This window comes from Plectropomus leopardus, chromosome 5 (genome assembly GCF_008729295.1).
Source record: "Plectropomus leopardus isolate mb chromosome 5, YSFRI_Pleo_2.0, whole genome shotgun sequence".
Taxonomy (NCBI): domain Eukaryota; kingdom Metazoa; phylum Chordata; class Actinopteri; order Perciformes; family Serranidae; genus Plectropomus; species Plectropomus leopardus.
Genome location: NC_056467.1, coordinates 18,835,685 through 18,856,994, shown reverse-complemented (window position 1 = coordinate 18,856,994; position 21,310 = coordinate 18,835,685). Strand labels below are relative to the sequence as shown.

General features: G+C 41.6%; 1 protein-coding gene across 1 annotated transcript in view; it reads left to right on the top strand.

Moving 5' to 3' along the window:
* The window catches only part of npas1 (neuronal PAS domain protein 1), a 42,486-nt gene that overhangs the window by 13,871 nt on the left and 7,305 nt on the right, over positions 1–21,310 (top strand). Inside the window, exons 4-5 of the mRNA XM_042486740.1 lie at positions 11,767–11,834; positions 14,380–14,469. Coding sequence (XP_042342674.1) covers positions 11,767–11,834; positions 14,380–14,469 — 158 coding nt within the window. The remainder of the gene's footprint in view (positions 1–11,766; positions 11,835–14,379; positions 14,470–21,310) is intronic.

The window sequence follows — 21,310 nt, the reverse complement described above, 5'->3', positions numbered from 1 at the left end:
TGTGTGAGACAGAAGCACAAAGAGGGAGGAAACTATTGGTGCGATTTGTAATTACAGAAATTAACTATATAACAAGGACAGTGTAATTATACAGCCTGTCTAATTGCTACTATTACTGAGGGGAAACGATGCAGCTACAGTACAATTAGAGGTGTGTGTTTGTGTGTGTGTGTGTGTGTGTGTGTGTGTGTCTGTCTGTCTGTCTGTCTGTCTGTCTGTCTGTATATGTGTTCACGCCTGTTCTTGTCTAATTTGAGAAAATGTGAGCAGAAAATATGTTTATAGCATGTTTGTGTGTGTGACTGTGTGGGGCTTGCTTTAGCACAATACTGTATTTGCCACACATTCCTCATAATATATAATGGTTTTAATAGTATAATAGATTAGGTTGAATATCAATAGAGGTGCCAATGTAGCTGTTTTTTTGCTGCCAATACCAAAATAATACATTTCTCAAAATCTTTTTTTTTTAATAAAAGAAAGGCTATGTAAAAAAAAAAAAAAAAAAAACTGGGGGTGTGGAGCTTGAAGGACATGGTATTTGACAGTAAGAGTTTTTCTACTGCAGAAATGCTACTGGCTGCGTTATGGGAAATGTAAGATCCAGTAGTTTTGGTTAATACTAGAAGCTAACAGTCAGAATATCTTGGCCTCTTCTACTTTCATTTTGACCAACATTTTTAAATCTGCCTCCTGTAGTGTAAGTAAGGCATGCAAGTGTGACAGTGAGCTTGCATGGACAATACCAGGACTTGGAAACTGAAGCATCCATCCATTCATTTTCTGTAACTGATTATCCTCTTAAAGGTTGTGGGAAGGCTGAAGCCTATTGCAGCTTACATTGGACGAGAGGTGGTAAAACCCTGGACAGGTCATCAGACTGTCACAGGGCTGACACATGAGCCCCTTTTCTATTACACAAAAAAACACTAAGACCTGCTAAAATCTGGCTTTTTAATACTATGGGAATGGTAAAAAATCAGTATTCACACTGGATCAGATGACTCTGCAGGAGTTACACATATTTATCCTTGGCTCTGACTCCGATTGGCACTGATGGACACGCAACACCTGGTTAAACGCGTCAATTTTAGCCCCTCTACCGCTAAGATGCAATGACGGGCCACCACTAATTACGTCCATCTTCTCCTAAGCAGCACTCAAACATCAATCCAAATTACTTGGCACCGAGTTTAATAGATAGACTAAATAAGTAAGAGCTATATAAAAAGAAGTAACCATTGTAGTTTTCATACGCCTCCATCCATGCTGTTTTTTACTGTTTATTAACCTGTCTTCCGGCCTGTCCGTGATGTTGAATATGACACACCGAGAAAAAAACCACACACGTGCTCATCCGCTGTAGAGCTGTGCACACAGCTCTGCTCTACTCGCAATGGGAAAGCAGTCTGTAGCCTGTTTTTAACAGGTTTGCCCGTGTTTTAAAAAAAAAACAAACAAACACTTATATACTCTTAGACTTGGACCTGGATCAACTGATTAATCATCCACCCTGCAACTCAGTCTCATCAACTCGTCAAACTGCTGCTGAGGAAAAAAAGAACTCATGACAAGTTCTACCCACACTGCATTCATCGGCTGGCAAAAACATCTGAATATAGAGAGAAGACAGAATGATAAAAAATAAGGGGACACACAGACATAATTAAAAAATGCTTAGTCTATTGGGTGCTGCTCGACAAGATATTCACAATTATCCCGATAAAGGGAATTAACAAAGTTAATCTAATTTTTTTACCCCTATTTTCAGATTGTATATCAGCCCATCCCTACCTGAGCCACAGCATAAGAATCTCATTGAGTCTCTGGTACTTCTTTTGATGCTTGACAGTTGTCAATATTTGTTTCATACTCTTTTCAGCTGGTACTTTGAGGTTGCCAGCGATAAGCATCTCACCATTTAATACCAATACATCACTGTAAACCAAAAGTATCCCACTTGGAGAGCTCATATTGTATAATATGATGAGCCCTAATCTATTGCCACATTATCAGAAAATATACATTATTATGGGTGCACCCATTGGGATCCATCGATATCTAATCAGCCATGCAGCACTGCACGTTCTGAATGTCTGAGTGATATCCATACACTGTAGTCCACAGCCGTGGCCTTGACTGAGCTCTGCACGTAGTGAATTGTTTTGCCTCGGTGTTCCAGGCATTTCTCTGGCCTTGATAGAAAGTGCCTGTTTAGAAAAGTAGCTGTGCAGGTAGCCGTGCTGTCCTGTGCATGAACTGGAAGTGTGGTAGAAAGACAAATGTGAGGTATGCTGCATACACTACAATGAGAAGCATTTCTTGTACAAATGTGAACCATGACTGTAAATATATAGAATCCTGCAGCGGCTACACGAAGGTCATAGAAAATTGTGAGGCACTTGAAACACACAATGAATCGTGCGTCAGCTGTGGTCGGTATTATAGTCTGAATTATCTTGACATTTGTTCCACCGTTTCAGGGTCTGATATCTGGAGTAATTTATTAAATGTTTGGAGATTTTTACAAGCAGGTCACACAGTCTCAGCGGGGCCAAGGCTGAAAATGCGATGCTAATTTGGACATCAGTTCGAACAAGTCTACCCACAATGCATTGGCAGGGTTTTAAGTGTGATGCATGACTTTAATTCCGTTAGTGGAATGTGGTCAGAGATCCAGCTGAAAGGGAGAGGAGGACGGAGAGGAGGGGAAGGGACAAATGTAGAAGGAATAAAGAGAGAAAGAAGAGAGGAAGGAGAGGAGTGTGAGGAGAGAGGGGGTAGTGCGAGGTTGCATTCCTCCACTCTCCCTCTTGTCCGAGGGTTTTTGGACGGGCGAGGGCCAGCGGAGAGGGAAGGAAGGTGGAGGGTGGAGGAGAGAAGAGGGATGGAGGGAAGGGGAGGGGCCGGTGTGGCTTTTGTCTGCTTCCCACGTTTCAAAGCCAGTCTTGAAAAATGAATAGACAGAGGAAAATCAATTGCATGACCTTCACAGAGAGAAAGAGAGAGAGATTGAGAGAGCAGGAGAGGGGGAAAAGAAGGAGGAGAGAGACAGATTATGGAAGGAGGGAGCAGACGAAAAGGAAAGGCTGAAGGGAGGAAAAGTAAAATGACCCATGATATTCATTCCCATTCAGTGAGTGTGTGTTTCTATGTGTGTGGTGTGTGTGTGTATTTGTACCTGTTTGCACAGCACATTGAAGGACTAAACCCTTTTATTTGAAACCATTTATATTTCAAAACATCTCTATATTGAGTAAATTTTGCTTTGGGGTCCAGTTTTTTTTTTTCTATTTTCCTGCCTTTAAAAAAATGTCCCTTTGAAGGATTACTCCAGTCTATTTAAACCAGAGCCCATATGATTGTACTGGGGCAAGAAACATACATGAATAGGGTCCAAATTGTTCAAAAATATTTAACCTGGATCAAAATTATCCAGATTTGGAATTCTCATGATTTAATACAAATGTGCCAGTTTTTGAAAGACACATTCAATTGGATCATCCTGATCCAGATAAAAACTCTTTAGGATTACCAAAATCTGGATAACCAGTGCTCTAAATGGGGATGCATATCATAATGCTACTAGCTATGTGAAAACCAGGCAGCCTGGGGTTACTTTTAAGTGTTTTATTTGAAAAGACAGAAAACAGCATCGGGGATGCAATTGTTAGAAACTACTTTTTGTTTGTGTCTTTGTAGATACATAGTGATATGAAAGTTAAAAATTAAAGTAATAATCTAAGACATTTTCATTTAGATAAATGAATGTTAAAGGGGAACCCTTAAATTAGGAATAATATGTTATAATATGTTATTTCCATGGAGAGTTTAAACAGTATTTGTGAATATGAGCTACTCTGTCTCAAAACCAGAAACTAGAGAAGTAAGTCTCAATTTTGTGATGTCATTAAGTATAAACTGTGTAGCTAGTCCACAGACAGTGACCGGGGGACTTGCGTTGTGTATCCACAGAATTTTTCTTTTTTTTCTTTCATATCCAAATGAGCTTTAATCTGCTGTAGAGGTCACAGTTCTGAAACTGAAAATGTACCCAACACTCAAACATTTACCTTGGCTGCTCTCAGTGTCATCTAGAGAAATTTTCACAATTTATTCATTCATTCGACTATGGAGCAGTTGCAAAATTCATACCCTATGACATCACAGATTTGAATTTTTATCATGCTGGAGTATTTCGACCATATTAGACCATAGGAATAACATGTATGACTTTTGAAATCAGGCATGGTTACCCTTTTTTTTCTTTTGAATATCCCATTTTCAAGATTTGATCCAATCTGTTAGCCCAAATCCGATCAGATTACTTCTGAACAACCGGGCTCAGAGGAGCAGACGGGTTGCAAAGAAGCTAACAGTTTAGCCAGATTAGCAGAACCTAATTATTTGGTTGTAAAAACACAAGTAGGCAGTAATAACCCCTGACTGCACAGGAAAACTGTGCACACAACTACACTAAATACAGTAGATCAAACAAGAGTTGGAAAGTCATTGTGATGTCAGATAGATGTTAACACTGTAGGTTTTGGCGATAACACCAAATAATTTGGAGGTTTGTTTAAAGATTAATCTTACACAGGCTGAACAGCAGCATTTCACTGCACTCTCATTTGAAAAAGTTTGAGTTGTGTTTTACCTCTGACTGCGCCAAACAGTGACTCTGTACTGACACTCCCTGGAGTACATTTCTATATCACTTAAGTGATTTACATTTAAGGTTGCATAAATTCTCTCTTCAAAAATTTGTTGCATCTCAACCTTTAACAGGTGCAACATGGCAGCCGGAGAACCCCTCAGTGTTTCACAAGATACAGTACAACGACAACTCCCTGCCAGCAACAGGGCCAGCTCAAGTGTTTTACTGTCTCTGTTAGTGAGGTCAAACACACCTCTCTCCTCCCCAGCGTTGGTGACATTGACTTTCATTCCGCCTCCACTCGCTCCCTCTCTCTCTTGTCTCCTTTCTTTCATTGCCTATATCTCCCTCGCCTCCCTCCTGTCTCCCCCACCTCTCTGCGTTCTCCCTGCATCTGCCTCCCCTCTAATTCACGGCGTTTAAAGCAGCCGGGGCTTTTAAGGGAAGTTAATTGCACTCAAATTATGTTCGACCGCGAAAGGAGTGAGGGAACGATGGAGGAGAAACGGAGAGATAGAGGAGAGATAGATGGAAGGAGGGAGAGATGGATGTCAGAGTGAGAAGATAATTGCGCCAGAGAGGGACGCTGCGATTAGGGTCACTCTTTCTCTCTCCGTCTGTCGAACAGCCGAAACGTCACATTTGGATGGTAGTAAACAACTTGGCAGGTGATCAGGCTCTTGTTTTGAAAGGGTGAAACTACGGCAGTGGAGCCAAACTTGAGAGACAAAGACGGATAAGAAGACAGTGAGAGGGAGGGAGGGAGGCAGATGGAAAAAAAAAGAAGGGTTCATTGCGTCTGTTATCTGTTTGGTTCCCATGGTAACATCCTAACCTGGTGTAAAAGGTTGACATTATGGGGGTGGAAGGGAAGACAGTGTTCGTGCATGGTCATGTGCATGGAAGTAGGGGGATGTTTAGGTGTGTGCTCGTGTGTGTGCAGCCATTACTCATGGACTTAACTGGGACTAAATTATGTATTAGACAGAGGTATAATGAAAATCATTCAAATGAAATTTCTATCTTTTCTTCTCGTTGAGCGCTGGGAAGACCCCAAGAATTGACCTGCGAGTCAGACCATAATTAACGTGTCCGATCGCGCCCCATCCCATTCTGTCTCCTATTCCCACAATGAAATTAAACCTCACAGCAAAGTCCTGGGGAGCTAATGAAATGGGAGTGTGACAGATCAAAGACCTCAGGTGCACACATGGGTCTGCATCCAGGTCTGTACACAAGCATGTACATGTTACATGCATGTACGCAGAAGATGTATATTCACATTATCTAAAGACATTACCTAAGGATAATGTTGGTCTATTGCATCTTGAGTCTTATTTTCTTGTTCTCTCAGACTATTTCTATAACATTGTACTTGCCGAAGTAGTTGCTGAGATGTGGGAGCATGGCAATAACATTACTGCAAAGTCAGACGAGGTAAGGAATGAGTCGTCAGTCAACACCTGATAGCCCGATTACCTGTATTGAAAGTCAGTGCAAAAGGTCGTTGATATCCCATATTATTTATATTACTGACACATAAGTTTTATGTCCAACTGAGTGCCATTACATACATTTCGGCACTCATAGTTTTATTTACTAAAATAATATAGCTGCTAATATAGCATAGCTACTGTGACATCATTCGGTGATTTGTGGACATTTTAAAGCCTCGAGATTGGCAATTTGTGGTAGTTACGTGGTGTAGTTCTGTCTGAAAGCTGCTACAAAAGAACCAAGATTCCACTGTAAACTGTCTTTTTAGACCCCAGCAGGTAGCTAGGGTAATTTTGCTGGAATTATATGATGCAAATAAGTTGTATATCACAATTTTTTAACCCTTAAATTTATGTTATGGAGTTTTTGACTTCAAGGCAGCAAGATAAAAACCGCGAGCTAAAAGAGACGGATGTAAACAATTGACGACTTTATTCATAAAACTTGCTTTGCAATTTTTTTCACAACGAAGGTCATGCATCCAACACTTCTTTTCCCACCAAATTAGCGCATGTATGCAGGTTTTTGTTAACCTGGGAGAACTTGTAAAATCAGGAAACCAGGTTAGTAAACAGTAGAAAGTGCATGGAGGCCAGTAAAAATATTATGGTGGTTACTTTTTTCCACCATCTTTTATTTATTCAGTCTATGATTTAAACTCTGCTTAGTGCATCTTGAATAATGTTTGAGTGCTGCTTGGACGGGGAGGGATGGTACTTTGTGGCAGTTTGTCATTGCACTAGCAGAGGGGCTAAAAATAGCACATCCACCCGCTTGTCATAATTACATCACTGCTGGTCAAAGCTAATTGGAACTGGAGCCGATAAATACCCGACTACTTCGGTACTTCTGTGTCGCTCACAGGTCAAATGACTACTTTAGAGACATTTGACACTTTCCATTAAATATAAAAGCCAGATCTTAGTGGGTGCTAGTGAGTTTTTTGTCTAGTCGATAATCCATATAATGTATTTCTTGCTCCCATTTTATGCACTGTTTATTGCACAAGAAAACTGTATATATGAAACTACGTAGGTCAAAATTGAACCAGCAGGTAAAGTGTGATTGGACAGTTAGGCTAAAACATTTATTGTTTGTCTTTGTTTTGTCTTACAAATAAGCTTTAATGTTGTCACATCTGAATAAGTTTAGGTGACATGGCAGCATTTGTAGATCTCAGCAACTGACTCTGTGACTACAGTCACCCATAGGAATGATGGCCAGAATTGCATTAAATTAACAGTACATGTTTTTTTGTTGAATGAGGAACTATTACCAAGATTTTGGATGCGCTCATTTGCAGTTTTATCTCCAAAAAATGTTTAGTTAATCTGACTGCACTGCCGGGTTAACACCTGTCTATTGAAATCTTCCTTTAGATGACAAGACAAGATATTATAGAGGTGATAATATATAAGAATACAAACAGAATCATGCAGGGCCCTCACACACACACACACAGACACACACACACAGACTCACACACACACACACACACACACACATACATAACACACATATATATAAAAGTAAGGGTTCACAGCGCCACTACAGAAGGATCTTTGTTCTCAGGGTGAGATACGAACAACAACGCTGTGAGACTCTCCTCACATGTGCGTGTTTGTGCATGCATCCACACACACGCACACTCTCTCACACACACATACACACACACACACACACACACACACACCAGGTCCAGTGTTTTGGTTTCCTGGCTGCTCTATTGTGCACTGGCAGTCTTTAATAAATGGTCCTCTGTGTATTTGTGTGCGTGTGTGAGTGTGTAGACTCATCCGTCAGCCCTCCTGGCCTCTTGTCACATCCAGCGTTTCCTTCGCCCCGCTGACACTACTCAGGGCTACTGATCACCCGCCATCACCTTCACTCCTCCAGGGATCTGTGGCATGAAACTCAAGACACACACACTCCATGTATTTCTTTTCAATTGTGCATGGGGCATGCACAGACTAACATCACGGCGTGTGTGTGTCTTGTTTATGATTCATTCTCATATGGTCATGATGGGGGTTGCTTCCCTCAGGCTCCCCAGAGCTGCGGCTCCATCGCAGCCCCACAAGGGAGCCTGATAGGCAGGCAGAGAGCGAGATGGGCTCCCCATCCCCCTCCGTGCCCCGACTGGCTAGGCTGAAGGGTCCCAGCACCAGACCCCCTTTCATAGCCCTGAATGGACTTGCCTTATTTATATTCACACTCTGTCACACAGGGGGACCCCAATCTCACAATGCCACTGTGGCTTTGTCCGGCAACTCTGTATTTATGTGTGTGTGTGTGTGTGTGTGTGTGTGTGTGTGTGTGTGTGTGTGTGTGAGAGTGTGAGTTTGAGTGTGTGCGCGGGTATTTGTGTTGTTTAATCGGAGGGCATGTTGCTGCTGTGTAGTCTGTGCATGAGAATTCATTGCTGTGTGTATTCCTGATGTGTGTGTGTGTGTGTGTGTGTGTGTCTATAGCTCTAATGGAATGCCTCCCTCCTCTATTCACCGAACCCACATCACAAGCAGGCAGCTGGGCAATATAGTGTGATTGTGTGTGTGTGTGTGTGTGTGTGTGTGTGTGTGTGTGTGTGTGTGTGTGTGTGTGTGTGTGTGTGTGTGTGTGTGTGTGTGTGTGTGTGTGTGTTCCGACCCTCCCTCTGTGTTCAGTTGTAACCCAGAGCAGCGCTTTCATTTTCCTGTCATAACGTGTATTGATTTCCCTCAGCCTTGCAGCGACACACACACACACACACACACACACAGATATCCGATGATCCTTAAAGTTGTGCACACACATGCACACATTCATATGCGCTTGTACACACACATTTGGCGTGCACACAAACATAGTTTGTCTCCGCCGGATAAGGAACATTGTGTTCAAAAGCAGCCCTGTTGAAGTGAGATTACTTCTCATGTATGGTCACCACTTTTGCAATCACACACTTGCAGGTGCGCGCACATACACACACACACCGTCACATACTCTTTTTGACATAAAACAGTAAATACAGCTGATTGCTAAATTAATCTTCCACGTCACTGCAGCCCCTCATGCCCGGGTTTGCTTGGGAGAAAGTGATCACTCTCGCCTTCCTTAGTGTTTTCTCATTTTCCCTGCCGTACCCTCTGTGCTCCTCTCGTACCTATCTTCACCCCCCCCCCCCCCCCTTCCTAACCACCTCCAACTCTATTTGTATTGTAATTGCCTTGGTAAACAGCACCACTTTGGCACTGAAGCAGCTCTGATAGCTTGTGTTTGGGATGCATTAAGAGTGGCGATGCAGACACCATGGGTGTGTGTGTCTGTGTGTGTGTGTGTGTGTGTGTGTGTGTGTGTGTGTGTGTGTTTGTTTGCGTGTCTGGCAGCAATTGAGTGGTGTGCGTCACATAGCACCCCCTCCGTATGCTCTTTTTTTTGTTGTTTTTTTAGACACACAGCCGTCTCGGTCGATTCTTCTGTTTATCAGACATGATTTGTTCGAGTTTAGCTTTTCATTTTGGTGCAGATTTAAAGACGTCACAGAAATGCAGCATTAGTACAAACCCTCACCTGAGACCAAGTCATATTTACAGAAATTTACTTTAATCACAAATCTGTCATAGCGTTATTAACCAAATCTAAAAGTGGACTAAATTTGTTAATACGACCTTGCTGAAATGTGAGCTCAGAAGGCCTCACATTTTAAAGGATCCGTCTTTTTTCATGCCAGATTTTTCTTAAACCTTCTGCCATTCTAAATGGATTTTGAAATGTTTAAAAATGTGGTGAGACAAATGTTTTTCGAGAGAGGATAAAAATGAAAATTGGAGAAATCCTGAACCTTTACCGAGCATTTGAGCCACATCAGTTGATTTTATTAAAAAAACTGAAGGCTGTGATCTGTAAAAAAAAGACTGCAATTCAAAAATCAAAACTTTTATTTAGAAAGATGGTCTTCTGATATATAGTACTTAGCAAAGTACACATATTGTAAGCATTTAAATGAATAATTTGGGATGATGCTGAGATTAATTTATAACTTCGTTATAGACTGTTTCACTGAAGTGTGGGTTCATGTTTGCTCTCTGACGGCTGATGTCACGTATGCTGCGGGGCATCCTGGCAGGAGATGCAGAGAAACCTTTTTAGAATTTCTACACTGTCACATTTAAAATGCTGTTTTTGCTGATTTGTGTATGCAAAGTTGTGTGAGACTTACTGTCAATGGAAACATTTTTATAAATGTTGAAACAGAGGAATGGAGAAGCACAAAACTCCACAGTGGGACTCAAGCTGAGGACATTAGAGTTTAGGATTCTTAAACCCGTAAAAAAAAAAAAAAACTCTTTATACAACTTTTTATCTTGTGGTGTAGCAAATGATTCCATACACGTTAAGAAATATTTCATTTAACTGCAAATGTGTTGTCTTCACAGTGCAGTATGTGGTAGTAGTTGGACAGATATAATCTCAAATATTTAACATGGCAAACTAAAATTAGCATCCTAAAGTTAAGAGCAGGGTTCCTGCAGTCGTGACAAACCTGAAAAAGTCATGGAACTTCACCGTATTTTTTTCCAGGCCTGGAAAAGTCATGGATTAACTAAAAATCATTGAAAGTTAAGGAACAATTATGGAATTTTGTTGTGGGTGATGAAATTGTTACAATAATTTTCTATAGATACCCTTCATGTAGCATAACAGCAAATTTATTTTCTAATATACGTTAACGTGCAACGTTTTGTGTATATCATGTAAGTTTCTTCATTTTCTCTTGTTCCATCCTTCCCTCCATGTATGCCAGTTAGCTGAAAGTATGTTTTTCAGTAGTGTTTGAATCTAATATGTTTGGAAAACATTGAACAAGGGGGGGCAGAAACATAGATATTATGAATATGGGTCCTTCCATATTCATAATATCTAATATCTTGGAACATTTTGAAATTTTGTCCATGAAAATTAATGGAGAACCTGTAAGAGTGATCAGGAATATTATCATCAGTCATAAAGTTTGTTAAAAAAAAAAAAACAACGAAAAAAGTAATGTCAAGTAAACGTTAATCCTCTCTTCACTGGCTCCCCATTAAATTCTGCATCCATTTCAAAATATTGATGCTGATTTTTAGAGCCTTGCATGGTCAAACACCCCAGTACAGTGCTGACCTCCTCCTCCAGTATTCACCTAATCGGCCACTTAGGTCATCTGAACTCATGTTAGTGGCTGTCCCTCATACCCGCTTTATACTCCGAGGTGGCCGTGCTTATCAGGCTGCTGCACCCAACTTTTGAAAGGCTCTCCTTCATTGCTGCAATCCCTCAAGAGTTTTTTCTAGAATACATTGCCCACTTTATTTATTACCTTTTATATGTTTTATTCCTTGTTTGTAAATGTGTGACTTTGCCCTCATCTGGTTTCTTGTTGCTGACATTTAACTTGTCAGCTCTGTGCTGTTTGTCGCCGTTATTTAATTATTGTTTTTATATTGTTTTCATTATGTATCATTCTTTAAAGTACAGATGATTTGTGATTTGTGTTCTTATCTGTGAAAGATGCTATACAAATTAAAATTACTTACTTAAATACTTCATGTCCATCAATTTCTCATATATATTTGTCTACTTTGTCTCTGCAGTAAGACGATCATCTCATTCTCTGGCCACGGACATGTTTGAGCAGCACCTTGGGGCGCACCTCCTGCAGGTAACAACCACAGCCCCAGCACCCTCCTCCTCCTCCTTCTTCTTTATCTGTTATAAGTATTATGGTATGTAACTACATGTGTTTACATTATGCATTTGGGATGTTTTCCGTGCAGCAGATTTGTGATCTTTCATTGCTGTCCTGTGAAAGCTATGTCTCCAAAAATGTCAAACTGCCCTGTTTTCAACTTTGTGAAAATTATCAGATCGTCCAATGAACTTTTAATTAGTTTATCAAGCTTGAGAATTAGGAGAAATTAAGGATGCACAATAATATTGGCACAGCATCAGTATCAGCAGATTTTGGCCAATATTGGCAGATATATTGGCTTTAAAATGACATATCAGAATCTGACAATAAACAAAACCAAAAATATCATTTTTTGATATCGGCAGGAATCAGAATGTTGGCGGAGTGAATATGTTCAAAAAACATCAACCCTAAGTTGAAGTATTTTTATTGTTTTGAATGAATGTTACATACATTAAAGAGTATCGTATGTTATATCTCTATCTGCTGGTGCGCCATCATGGTAACAGTTTGCATAATATGAAGGAAAAAAAGTGGATGTATTGATATCGCTATTGGTTTATTGGCCAAATGACCTTTTATATTTCAGCACATCAGATATCGGCGAAAAATCCAATATAATGCGTCCAGAATTAGAATTTTCTTAATCCCTCCATTAACCTGAAAATCTAAAATCTACATAAAGCTTTGGACAGTGAGGCTTTAATTTTTATGAAGGGAAACTTTTGCTTTTCAGAATGAATCACAAGGTCAGTTTGATCCAAGCACGCTGGTCTCAAAAGTGACTGCACTGTGCCACAGTGTGTCGGTGCTTGCTTGTACAACTCAAATCTTCTTCCTTTAGACTCTCAGACTTACATTTCCAAGTAAACTCCTATCGCATGCTCTCACATTCACACACATTGACTCCCACACACCTCATGCACCTCAGATGCTCGGACGATACCATTGGCTGCTAAAGAATGCCTCTCTTTGCACTGACAGATGAATGGAGCCTGAGGGGGTTTCTGGGGCTGGAGGGCTTTAGGGATGACGAAATGCGGGATGTAGAGACAAAGAATCAGAGGAGGCATAAAAAAAGGTAACACTGCAGGTTGTGGTTTAGGAGGCGAGATGGTTGGGAGAGCAACCAAAGCAGAGAGGATATAGAAAAACTTGAAGGATCCTAATGTCTTATGTAGAGCACTTTGAATTGCCTTGCTGTTGAGATGTGCTATACAAATACATTTCCCAAGCAGGAAACAGGTAGGAGTGGGAACAGGTTAGAAAAAAAGAGAATTTAGAAGTGAGAAGGTTGTGATAAAACAAAGAAATGTTACATATGTCTGCTCTCCTCTGGCATTTTAAAGAGGAAGGGAGGCTTAGGGAATGGCGCTGATAGAAATCAAATTAACGCTCCAGAAAAACTGTATGATTCTTTCCTCCCAGCCGTCCTCCCGCCGTAATAGCCTGATAATTGCACTTTAGTTCTCCGACATTCAGGCGGCTGGTTTCTCCTCGCCGCGACACACGACGCCCCACGCCCCACACCCCGGCCACGCATTTGCATACTGGATGTGTCAGTTGCATAAATTACCACTGCCACTTTAAGCACTGGGCCGCCAAAATAGCAATCATTCTTCTAGAGCAAAGTGGCCATGGTCTCTGTGTGTGTGTGTGTGTGTGTGTGTGTGTGTGTGTGTGTGTGTGTGTGTGTGTGTGTGTGTGTGTGTGTGTGTGTGTGTGTGTGTGTGTGTGTGAGAGAGAGAGAGAGAGAGAGAGAGAGTGAGATGCTGTGTCGGCTCACTCCTGGATGCTTGTTATGACGATTAATATTATTCTCTGAAGCAGTCCTCTCTAATGGCCTGGCTGTATACCTTTCACTTCTCATTAGAATCACTGCAGGCTGTAATGACTCTGGTTTCTATCTGTGTCTCTGTCCGGACCGTTGTCTGGGCGGGTGTTTACGTGTCTGTCTGTGTATGTGTGTGTGTGTGTGTGTGTGTGTGTGTGTGTATGTGGCCGGAGATCCAGGATGACGCTTTGGTTCTGAGTTTATTACAGCAGATTGAAACAGCTCTGGTCTATAAGCTCAGTTTCTTGTGTTTCTTTGCTCTGTTTTGTTTATGTATGTTTGTGTGTGTGCTTTTCTCAATGTCTTACTGTGTGTGTGTGTGTGTGTGTGTGTGTGTGTGAGTGTGAGTGTGTGTGCATGCACATGTGGCATTTCTGTCTCCATGCTGCTTTCTGTGTGTGTTTAGTTATGCAGGCCTTGTTGACAGCTGTTGTGTGTAGCTACAGCTTGCATCTATGGGAGTTGTTTCATGTCTTTCACATTCATGCGTGTGTGTGTGTGTGTGAATTGAGAGACGAGGCCACGAGGTGACGGGTTGTTTGTTCTCTAGCTCATTGTAATTTGTTCGATACACACTAATTGCTCTAATTTGTCTGTCTTGTTTCTGTTTGTCGTTATGTGTGTGTATCTGTGGGGTGTGATGTGTGTGTGTTTGTGTGTGTTTTGTTTTTATGCGCACAGTCTCTGGATGGCTTTGTGTTTGTGGTCAGTCAGGAGGGACGTTTCCTCTACATCTCAGAGACAGTTTCTATCTACCTGGGACTCTCACAGGTAAGGCGACCTCATCACACACACACAAGCACACACGCACACACACACGCTAGAATAATCCTTCGTATACAAGCGCATTTGCACACATGTGCCTATCTGCTTACGCTTTCATATCCCCTCCCAGGAGTGTGTGTGTTTGTGTGTGCGCGTGTGTGAGTGTGAATATCTTTGACTGCACTCTTCTGCTCATCTCTGGAGTGCAACTCTCACGGGGGCAATGCTGCTCTCCCTCTACCTCTCTCTACCGCCCTCCCTCCCTCTCCAGGTGCTCACCTCTGTTGATTGCCTGTGGCCTCTTGTACTGTGAATGTTAAGTCCTGCCATTTTGCCCAGATGCATAAATAATAACAGTAATTACTGGCCCAGCAATCAAAGTGTCGCCCCAGCGCGCTGGGCCTGTCTAGGGGAACAAATCGATAGGCATCTTAAAAGCCACATTGATTGTAGGGAGGGGGAAAAACACCAAGGGGGATGGGAAGATAGATAGAGACAGCCGGAGAGAGAAAGAGAGGGGGAGGAAAAGAGGAGAGGTGTGATAAGAGAGAGATGTTTCGAAGTAAGAGGAATCGGTACAGCATGAGAGAGAGAGAGAGAAAGAGGGAAGTTAGTGCTACAATAACAGAAGTCACTGAGTGTTTTTTTCAAATGTGGAAATTTGCTGTGATTGAGTGTCTGCCCTTGGCAACATTAAAGGATAAGTTTGGTTTTTTTTTTTCCTATTCTGTCGAAGTACAATATTTGCATACTATATGTACATTAAAAGAGTCATTGGTCACTGTTATCATTTACTCCGTCTATACTGGATGTGATGCAACATCCACAGTTGTTGCTCTGTGTAGAATTGTATTGTAGAGTCAAGTGGATAGATGCTAGAGTTAGTCATTTTAGTGTGACATGACTGTAGTGTATGAATGTCATATGGGAAGTTCTTCCTCACCAAGCCATAGCAGAGGGAAGCTTCCTGCTGGCTGCATTAAGTTTTGTTTCCAGGACACCACATAGTGAATACACACTTGATTTTGTCAACACGTTGTCACTCCAAACTCTTCAATGACAGCAGCTTGGTCAGTGGCCCTACACTTCCAACTAGGATGCTCTAGTTATCCCTCTAGTGTCAAATGTCGACACTCTGAGCCAGCCTGTCAGTTTCCTCGTTTCATGTCTTGGTCTTTTCAAAATCAACTTTTGTGTCGCACTGTATCACCCAAGAAACAGGTTTTGTAACCAAAACAACTCGATGTTTGGGCAACAAAATTAAATGGTTTGGTGTAGAAAAAAGGTTCATGTTTTTTGTCAAAAAAAAAAAAAAAAAAGGTCAGTTTGTCATGTAACATAAATGTTAACAAATATGTCACATGATGTATGTCAAGTTATGTAATTACTGTAGTTAAAAAAAAAGTTTAATCCATGACATGAACAGCAGTTTCCTGAGTGAAAGTCTTGAGTTTGTTTGACCCATCCACCACTCCTCCTCCCTCCCTCCTGTCCGGCCTACTTGGACTTTTCTCTTCATTCTATGTCATTGCTGCAAAATACATTAGAGTTAGCTGAAAGCCTGGTACATTTCATACAGACGTCAAAGTGTGCCTTGTGCATGGGAATCAGAGGTCTACGGCCACTGAACAAGCTGTCGTATTTGACACCCTGGGAATGAGAGCAAGCTTGATTTGTTTAGCTCAAAGTGCTGAAGCCTTGTATTATTTTCAGCTTAACTTTAGGATGCTTTAAGATAAGCAAATAAGATAAATTCGTGTATGACACACAGAGATGATGCGATTAACGTTTTGATTTATAGTTCAAAGTTGAGTTTCACCCATTGATGGCACCCTTGCAACACCAGATGAATGCATTATGCAGGCTATATTGTCCTTTAATCATATTGTCCACTGTAACTGTGTTGCATTCTATCTTAAAGAGCAACGGCGCAAAGGTTTGCAATGTTTCATTGCATAATAGGAAACCACAGCAAGAACTGCTATGTTCAGTCATCGTTTATGAGTTTTTTTCACGGACTGTGATGCAGAGCAGAAATTGCTTCACATAGTTTTGCATCACAGATGTCTTTCTTCTTTCTGGCCCTTTTTTGGTTAACTTTTCAAGCCTGTTTAATCACTGATAATAATTTTACCATATGCCTTCATTTACTTTTCCAGATATGTCAGAGTTTTTTCAAAGCATAACTTAAATCACTTTCTCATATGAACTCTGGACAAAATCTAGAGACTCAGGTCCAGAGCTTGTCCAGAGTTTCTCTTTCACACACGTAGCACACCACAGGAGATTGTCTGTGTCAGAAGCATTCTCACCTACATACAATACCCCGTTTGCTTTAGGTGAGGGGTGGCACCTTGATAGAGTGAGCAGGAGGCAGGACACGCAGATTACCCCGCGGTCACGTTGACGGTTTGCGATTTGGTCATAAACAACGGAGTCTTGCTGTTTGCTTGAATTTGTCTGACATCAGCCCTTACCGATAAAGGTTCCCGGATTGTCGTCATCACTCCAGTAAGACATTTTTGTGGGCGTCTTTGTGTAAATTACTCTTTTTCTCTTGTTGCGAGTCACATGATAGAAATGTCTGTTTAATGTCAGATCAGACATTTGCATTCAACCATACAGCTCTTTTTGGTAATGTCTAGGTAATTTCATCTTTGCTGTGCATGTGTGAAAGGGATTTTAGAATGGGTTCAGGTGTGGTCTGTAGTAACCACATTCAACAGTTATATCACAGTGTACTGATGCACCCTCGAGTACACCTGTATATCACTGCAGGAAGGTGAGAATTTAAACCTAGGAGGTCAGGAAAAAATGTTCTTAAGTTACTCTTTAATGTTTTATTCAATATCAACAGTCTCCACCGGCATAAGAAACTTCGAAGAGAAAACACAAGCAGGTCACACTGACTAATCTTTGCGATCTCCATGTGGTATTTTCATAGCTGCCATAGCTCTGATGTGTACGTACATTTTTGAGAAGAGGCAAACCAGCTTTGGCAGCTACATGCATAGTCTTCTCATCAGCTCTCTACACAGTCAGTATGGAGAGGATAATAACTCTTTTAATGTACATATGGGCATGCGAGTGTTGTATTATGTACGACTTAATTAAAAAAACACAAACCTGCCCTGCTGAATGGATAGACGTGGACAAGAGTTGTTTGCGCCTGAGTTTATTGGGTCTTCACTTTGCAAAGACAAACACGAAAGAAGGATGAAGTGGTGGATGCCTGCAGACAGAACAAAAAGGAAGATACAGAGAGACGGAGAGAAACATAGAGAACCAGACAGACAATTACGTGAGAGAAAGAAAACAAAGGAGTGGAAAAGGGGAGAGGATGAGACAGTAGTAAAGAGGAGAGAGAGAGAGTGTGAGTGTGTAAATAGAGTTTAAATGTGCAGTAGGAATGAAATTCGCCTTGGGATTGCCTAGGTAAACAAGACAGCCGAGGCTTTGGTAGAGATGCTAATAAAACAGAGCTGTTCTTATCAGCTGAGCAGATGGCCTAACCCATCACATCTACTCAAACAGGGCCTGAGCCATCAGCATTCTAATGAAATTATTTATGATCGAAGATTACGTTCAAAACCTTGAACATACAACGCCACGTTTACCTTCCTGAAGAGATGAGAGCGGGCGAGGATGGAGGGGGTTTATGATGAGAAAGAGAGACAGCCAGAGAGGGCAGAGAGAGTTGAGATGAGTTAGAGGGAGTTGAGAGTTTATGGACACATGCAACGAGAGAAAAAGATACAAAAAGAGAGAAAGGAAAGGTGGGAGGGAGAGGACAAAAACACTTGGATATACTTTGTCGGCGAGTGGAGGCGGACACAAGGGAGAGAGGAAGGACAGACAAACAAACGATGTTCTGAGTGGAAAAGTGTAACTGGTGGTTTGTTTTAGAGGACATGTTGCCCCTGTGGACCGCCCCTGCCCTGCCGTCTCCTGTCCCCCCTGTCTGACCCCTCTGCCCTGGCTTACACCCTGGGCTTCTCCCCTGACAGGGGGGTTGCTTAGCCGGCTTAGCCCAGGTCAAGCACCTTGACCAAGGGCACAGCCTGCCGCCCACTCCCCTGGTGCCTGCAGGTATCATTTTTCTTCTCACTGGGTCTCCAGGCCGGAAACACAGGGATAAACCTGGGAATGCCACAAAGCAGATGGGGGGAGGGAGGAGGTGAGAGGGACTGATGGAGCGGAGGAAGAGGAGACAAAGGCTGGAGAAGATGAAGAATTGGAGGGAGGAAAGGATGGAGAAGTAAGAAGAAGGGGCTGGGAGGAGAAAGAAAAGGGATAAATGGGGTAAAGAGAAGGGAGGAAGGATGGTAGATTAAGGGAGGAGAGAATTGATCTGGGAATGGTTAGTATGCAGCCCCCGCTCCCCCTCCCCCCTCTCCCCCTCCCTCCCTCTCTCCTCTCCCATCAGTCAGTGAGGGCTGAGGGCTGAGAGTGTGTTGTGGACCACTGCCCGGATGCCTCATACATATTAAAGCCCCCTGCTATTATTTATATCATGTCTCTCCTTCCCCTGCTAGCTGCCCTCCTCCTCCGCCCCCCTTCATCCCCACCGCACCGCCATACATACATGCACGTGCATCCCTGCACATACACACACACACACACACACAGGTTCACGCAGGTGCACTGACAGACAACTACTCACACAAACAATGACACACAATAACGCGTGGAGACACAAAAACAGACAGTCTAGTCACATACGCAGGGAAACAGAGGCGCGCCGTGTGCTTGCATACGCACAAACACACGCGCGCGCGCACACACACACACACACACAAACACACTTGGAGAGATTTGAATGATCTCGGTCTCTCCTCACGTCTTCCCTTCGCGCCACATTCTATACCTGTTTTTATGTCTGAGCCTGACTCATCCTCTCAATCGCTCCGTCTCTTTCTCATCTTCTCATTTCTGTCTGATCTTTTTTCAATCCCTCCCTCCTGCCTGTGATGGAGTGATATTATTCGGATAGGTCTTAAGCCCGGTAAAGCCCATAAGGACCTGTTTGTCTCTCTACCTTGTTTTCCAATACCACAGGGCCAGGGGATTGTGTCTCTTTCAGATGGCTGGTCCAGTGTTCTGAGCGGAGGTGAATTTAGTCCTTGTTTAAAAAAACGACAAGAATTCCCTTTGCAGAGGAATTCATAAAACACACCCTGACCACAGACAGACAGACGGACAGAGAGGCATATCTTGATATAATCACTGATAAAAGATGCCTGAAGCAATGTTCATCCAGAGTTTTACAAACCAATCCCAGTCTATTTACTTGTCAAACAGCCGTCCTCTTAATGTGTAGATGTGAACTCTTAATTTTTAAACATTAATGAACGAGTCAGTTTTGATGTCAGAATCAAAAGGAATGCGGCTGAAAAAATCCAGCACCTAGTAATTACTCTGCTGCCGTTATAGTATCTGCATAATGAAGAGAAGACAGATCAGAAAGAAAGAAAAGAGAAAATAACTGAAGATGTTGTGAAGCTTTCCATGTAACCCCTTTAATATACAGGATGTTTTTTTACAGGACCTTAGACATTCGAAACCACTACATGTTTTATAAAATGAAAAAGAATTTGCAGATGCACTTTTTCTCACAGTTACCTCTCTGATTTTTTCCTTCTTTGTCTTACAACCATTACCATCAATTGATGATGCTATCTATGGTTAATTACTGACAAAGCATCTTCTTATCACTGCTCTTATGGTGTCGTTTTCAGCTGCAGCAGGCAGCTCTTTTCGGTGACAAAGCTCCAAAAACATCTGCATACTGCCTGCTCTTGAAAAAGACCAAAAGTAGAGCAAAAAGAGAGCAAATATTGGACTACGATTCACCAGATGGCCAGAAACATGACTCCAAGTAAAGAATAATGTTGCTCCATTACTTCTAGATGTTTAATTAAGCAGCTGTTTACAAGAAAGACACTTAAAAGCTGACGATATGTCAGTGTTGTGTTCGTTACTTGTTTCCACTGCCAAAGTGGAAAGTGGCCAAAAAAATCTCTCAAGGGGAAATGCTATTTTCTCTCTACGAATGTCCAAAAAAGTTTCTCATTGCAGGTTTAAGTCAGTGAAGGGGAAGTTAGAGTAATGTGACAAGTGAAATGGACTATGTGAGCAGGGTACAGTTACAAAAGGAACTTAAAGGAATACTTCACTCACAAAATGACCATTTCTAAATAAATTTGCCATGCTATGTTACCTCGGATTTGTGAAGAAAGCTTTGTTTTTCTCAAGAAAAGAAGGGAAACACATTGATTTATTGGGGTCTATGTTTATCAGTAAAAGTATCTCTAAATATACATTTCTAAACTGCAGTATAATCCAAGTCTCATTCATCCTGTAGTGTTGCAGCAATATACTGGTTTGGAGGTATACCTCGATATGAAAGCTGATGATTATCATACTGTGTGCATTTGCTTATCTGTGATATTGAAACAAAAGCAACTGGATGGAGAATCTCACCTTTAATTCAGTTATTGTTAAAAGGGAGACTTTGGACACATACTTCCATTAAAATAATTTGTTTCAATTCTTAATTATGGTGATAAAACATTTGTTCAGCCACAACTGACCCTTCTGTTTTCCTTCCTTGAAGGGTCACTCTGAATGATAATAAAAATTCTGTAATACTGTGAAACTGCAATATTTTTTTAGATTATTATTGAAATCTCATATTATCCAGTCATATGCTCAGTACCTACCAAACACATGTATTTTTGTTAAAACCTCAGTTTTGGAGTCTGGCTTTGAAGAGAACAGAGATACATTTCACACTCATTTCAGTTTTTAATATTAAGGTTTTGGCAAAAATGCATGCGTTTGTGAA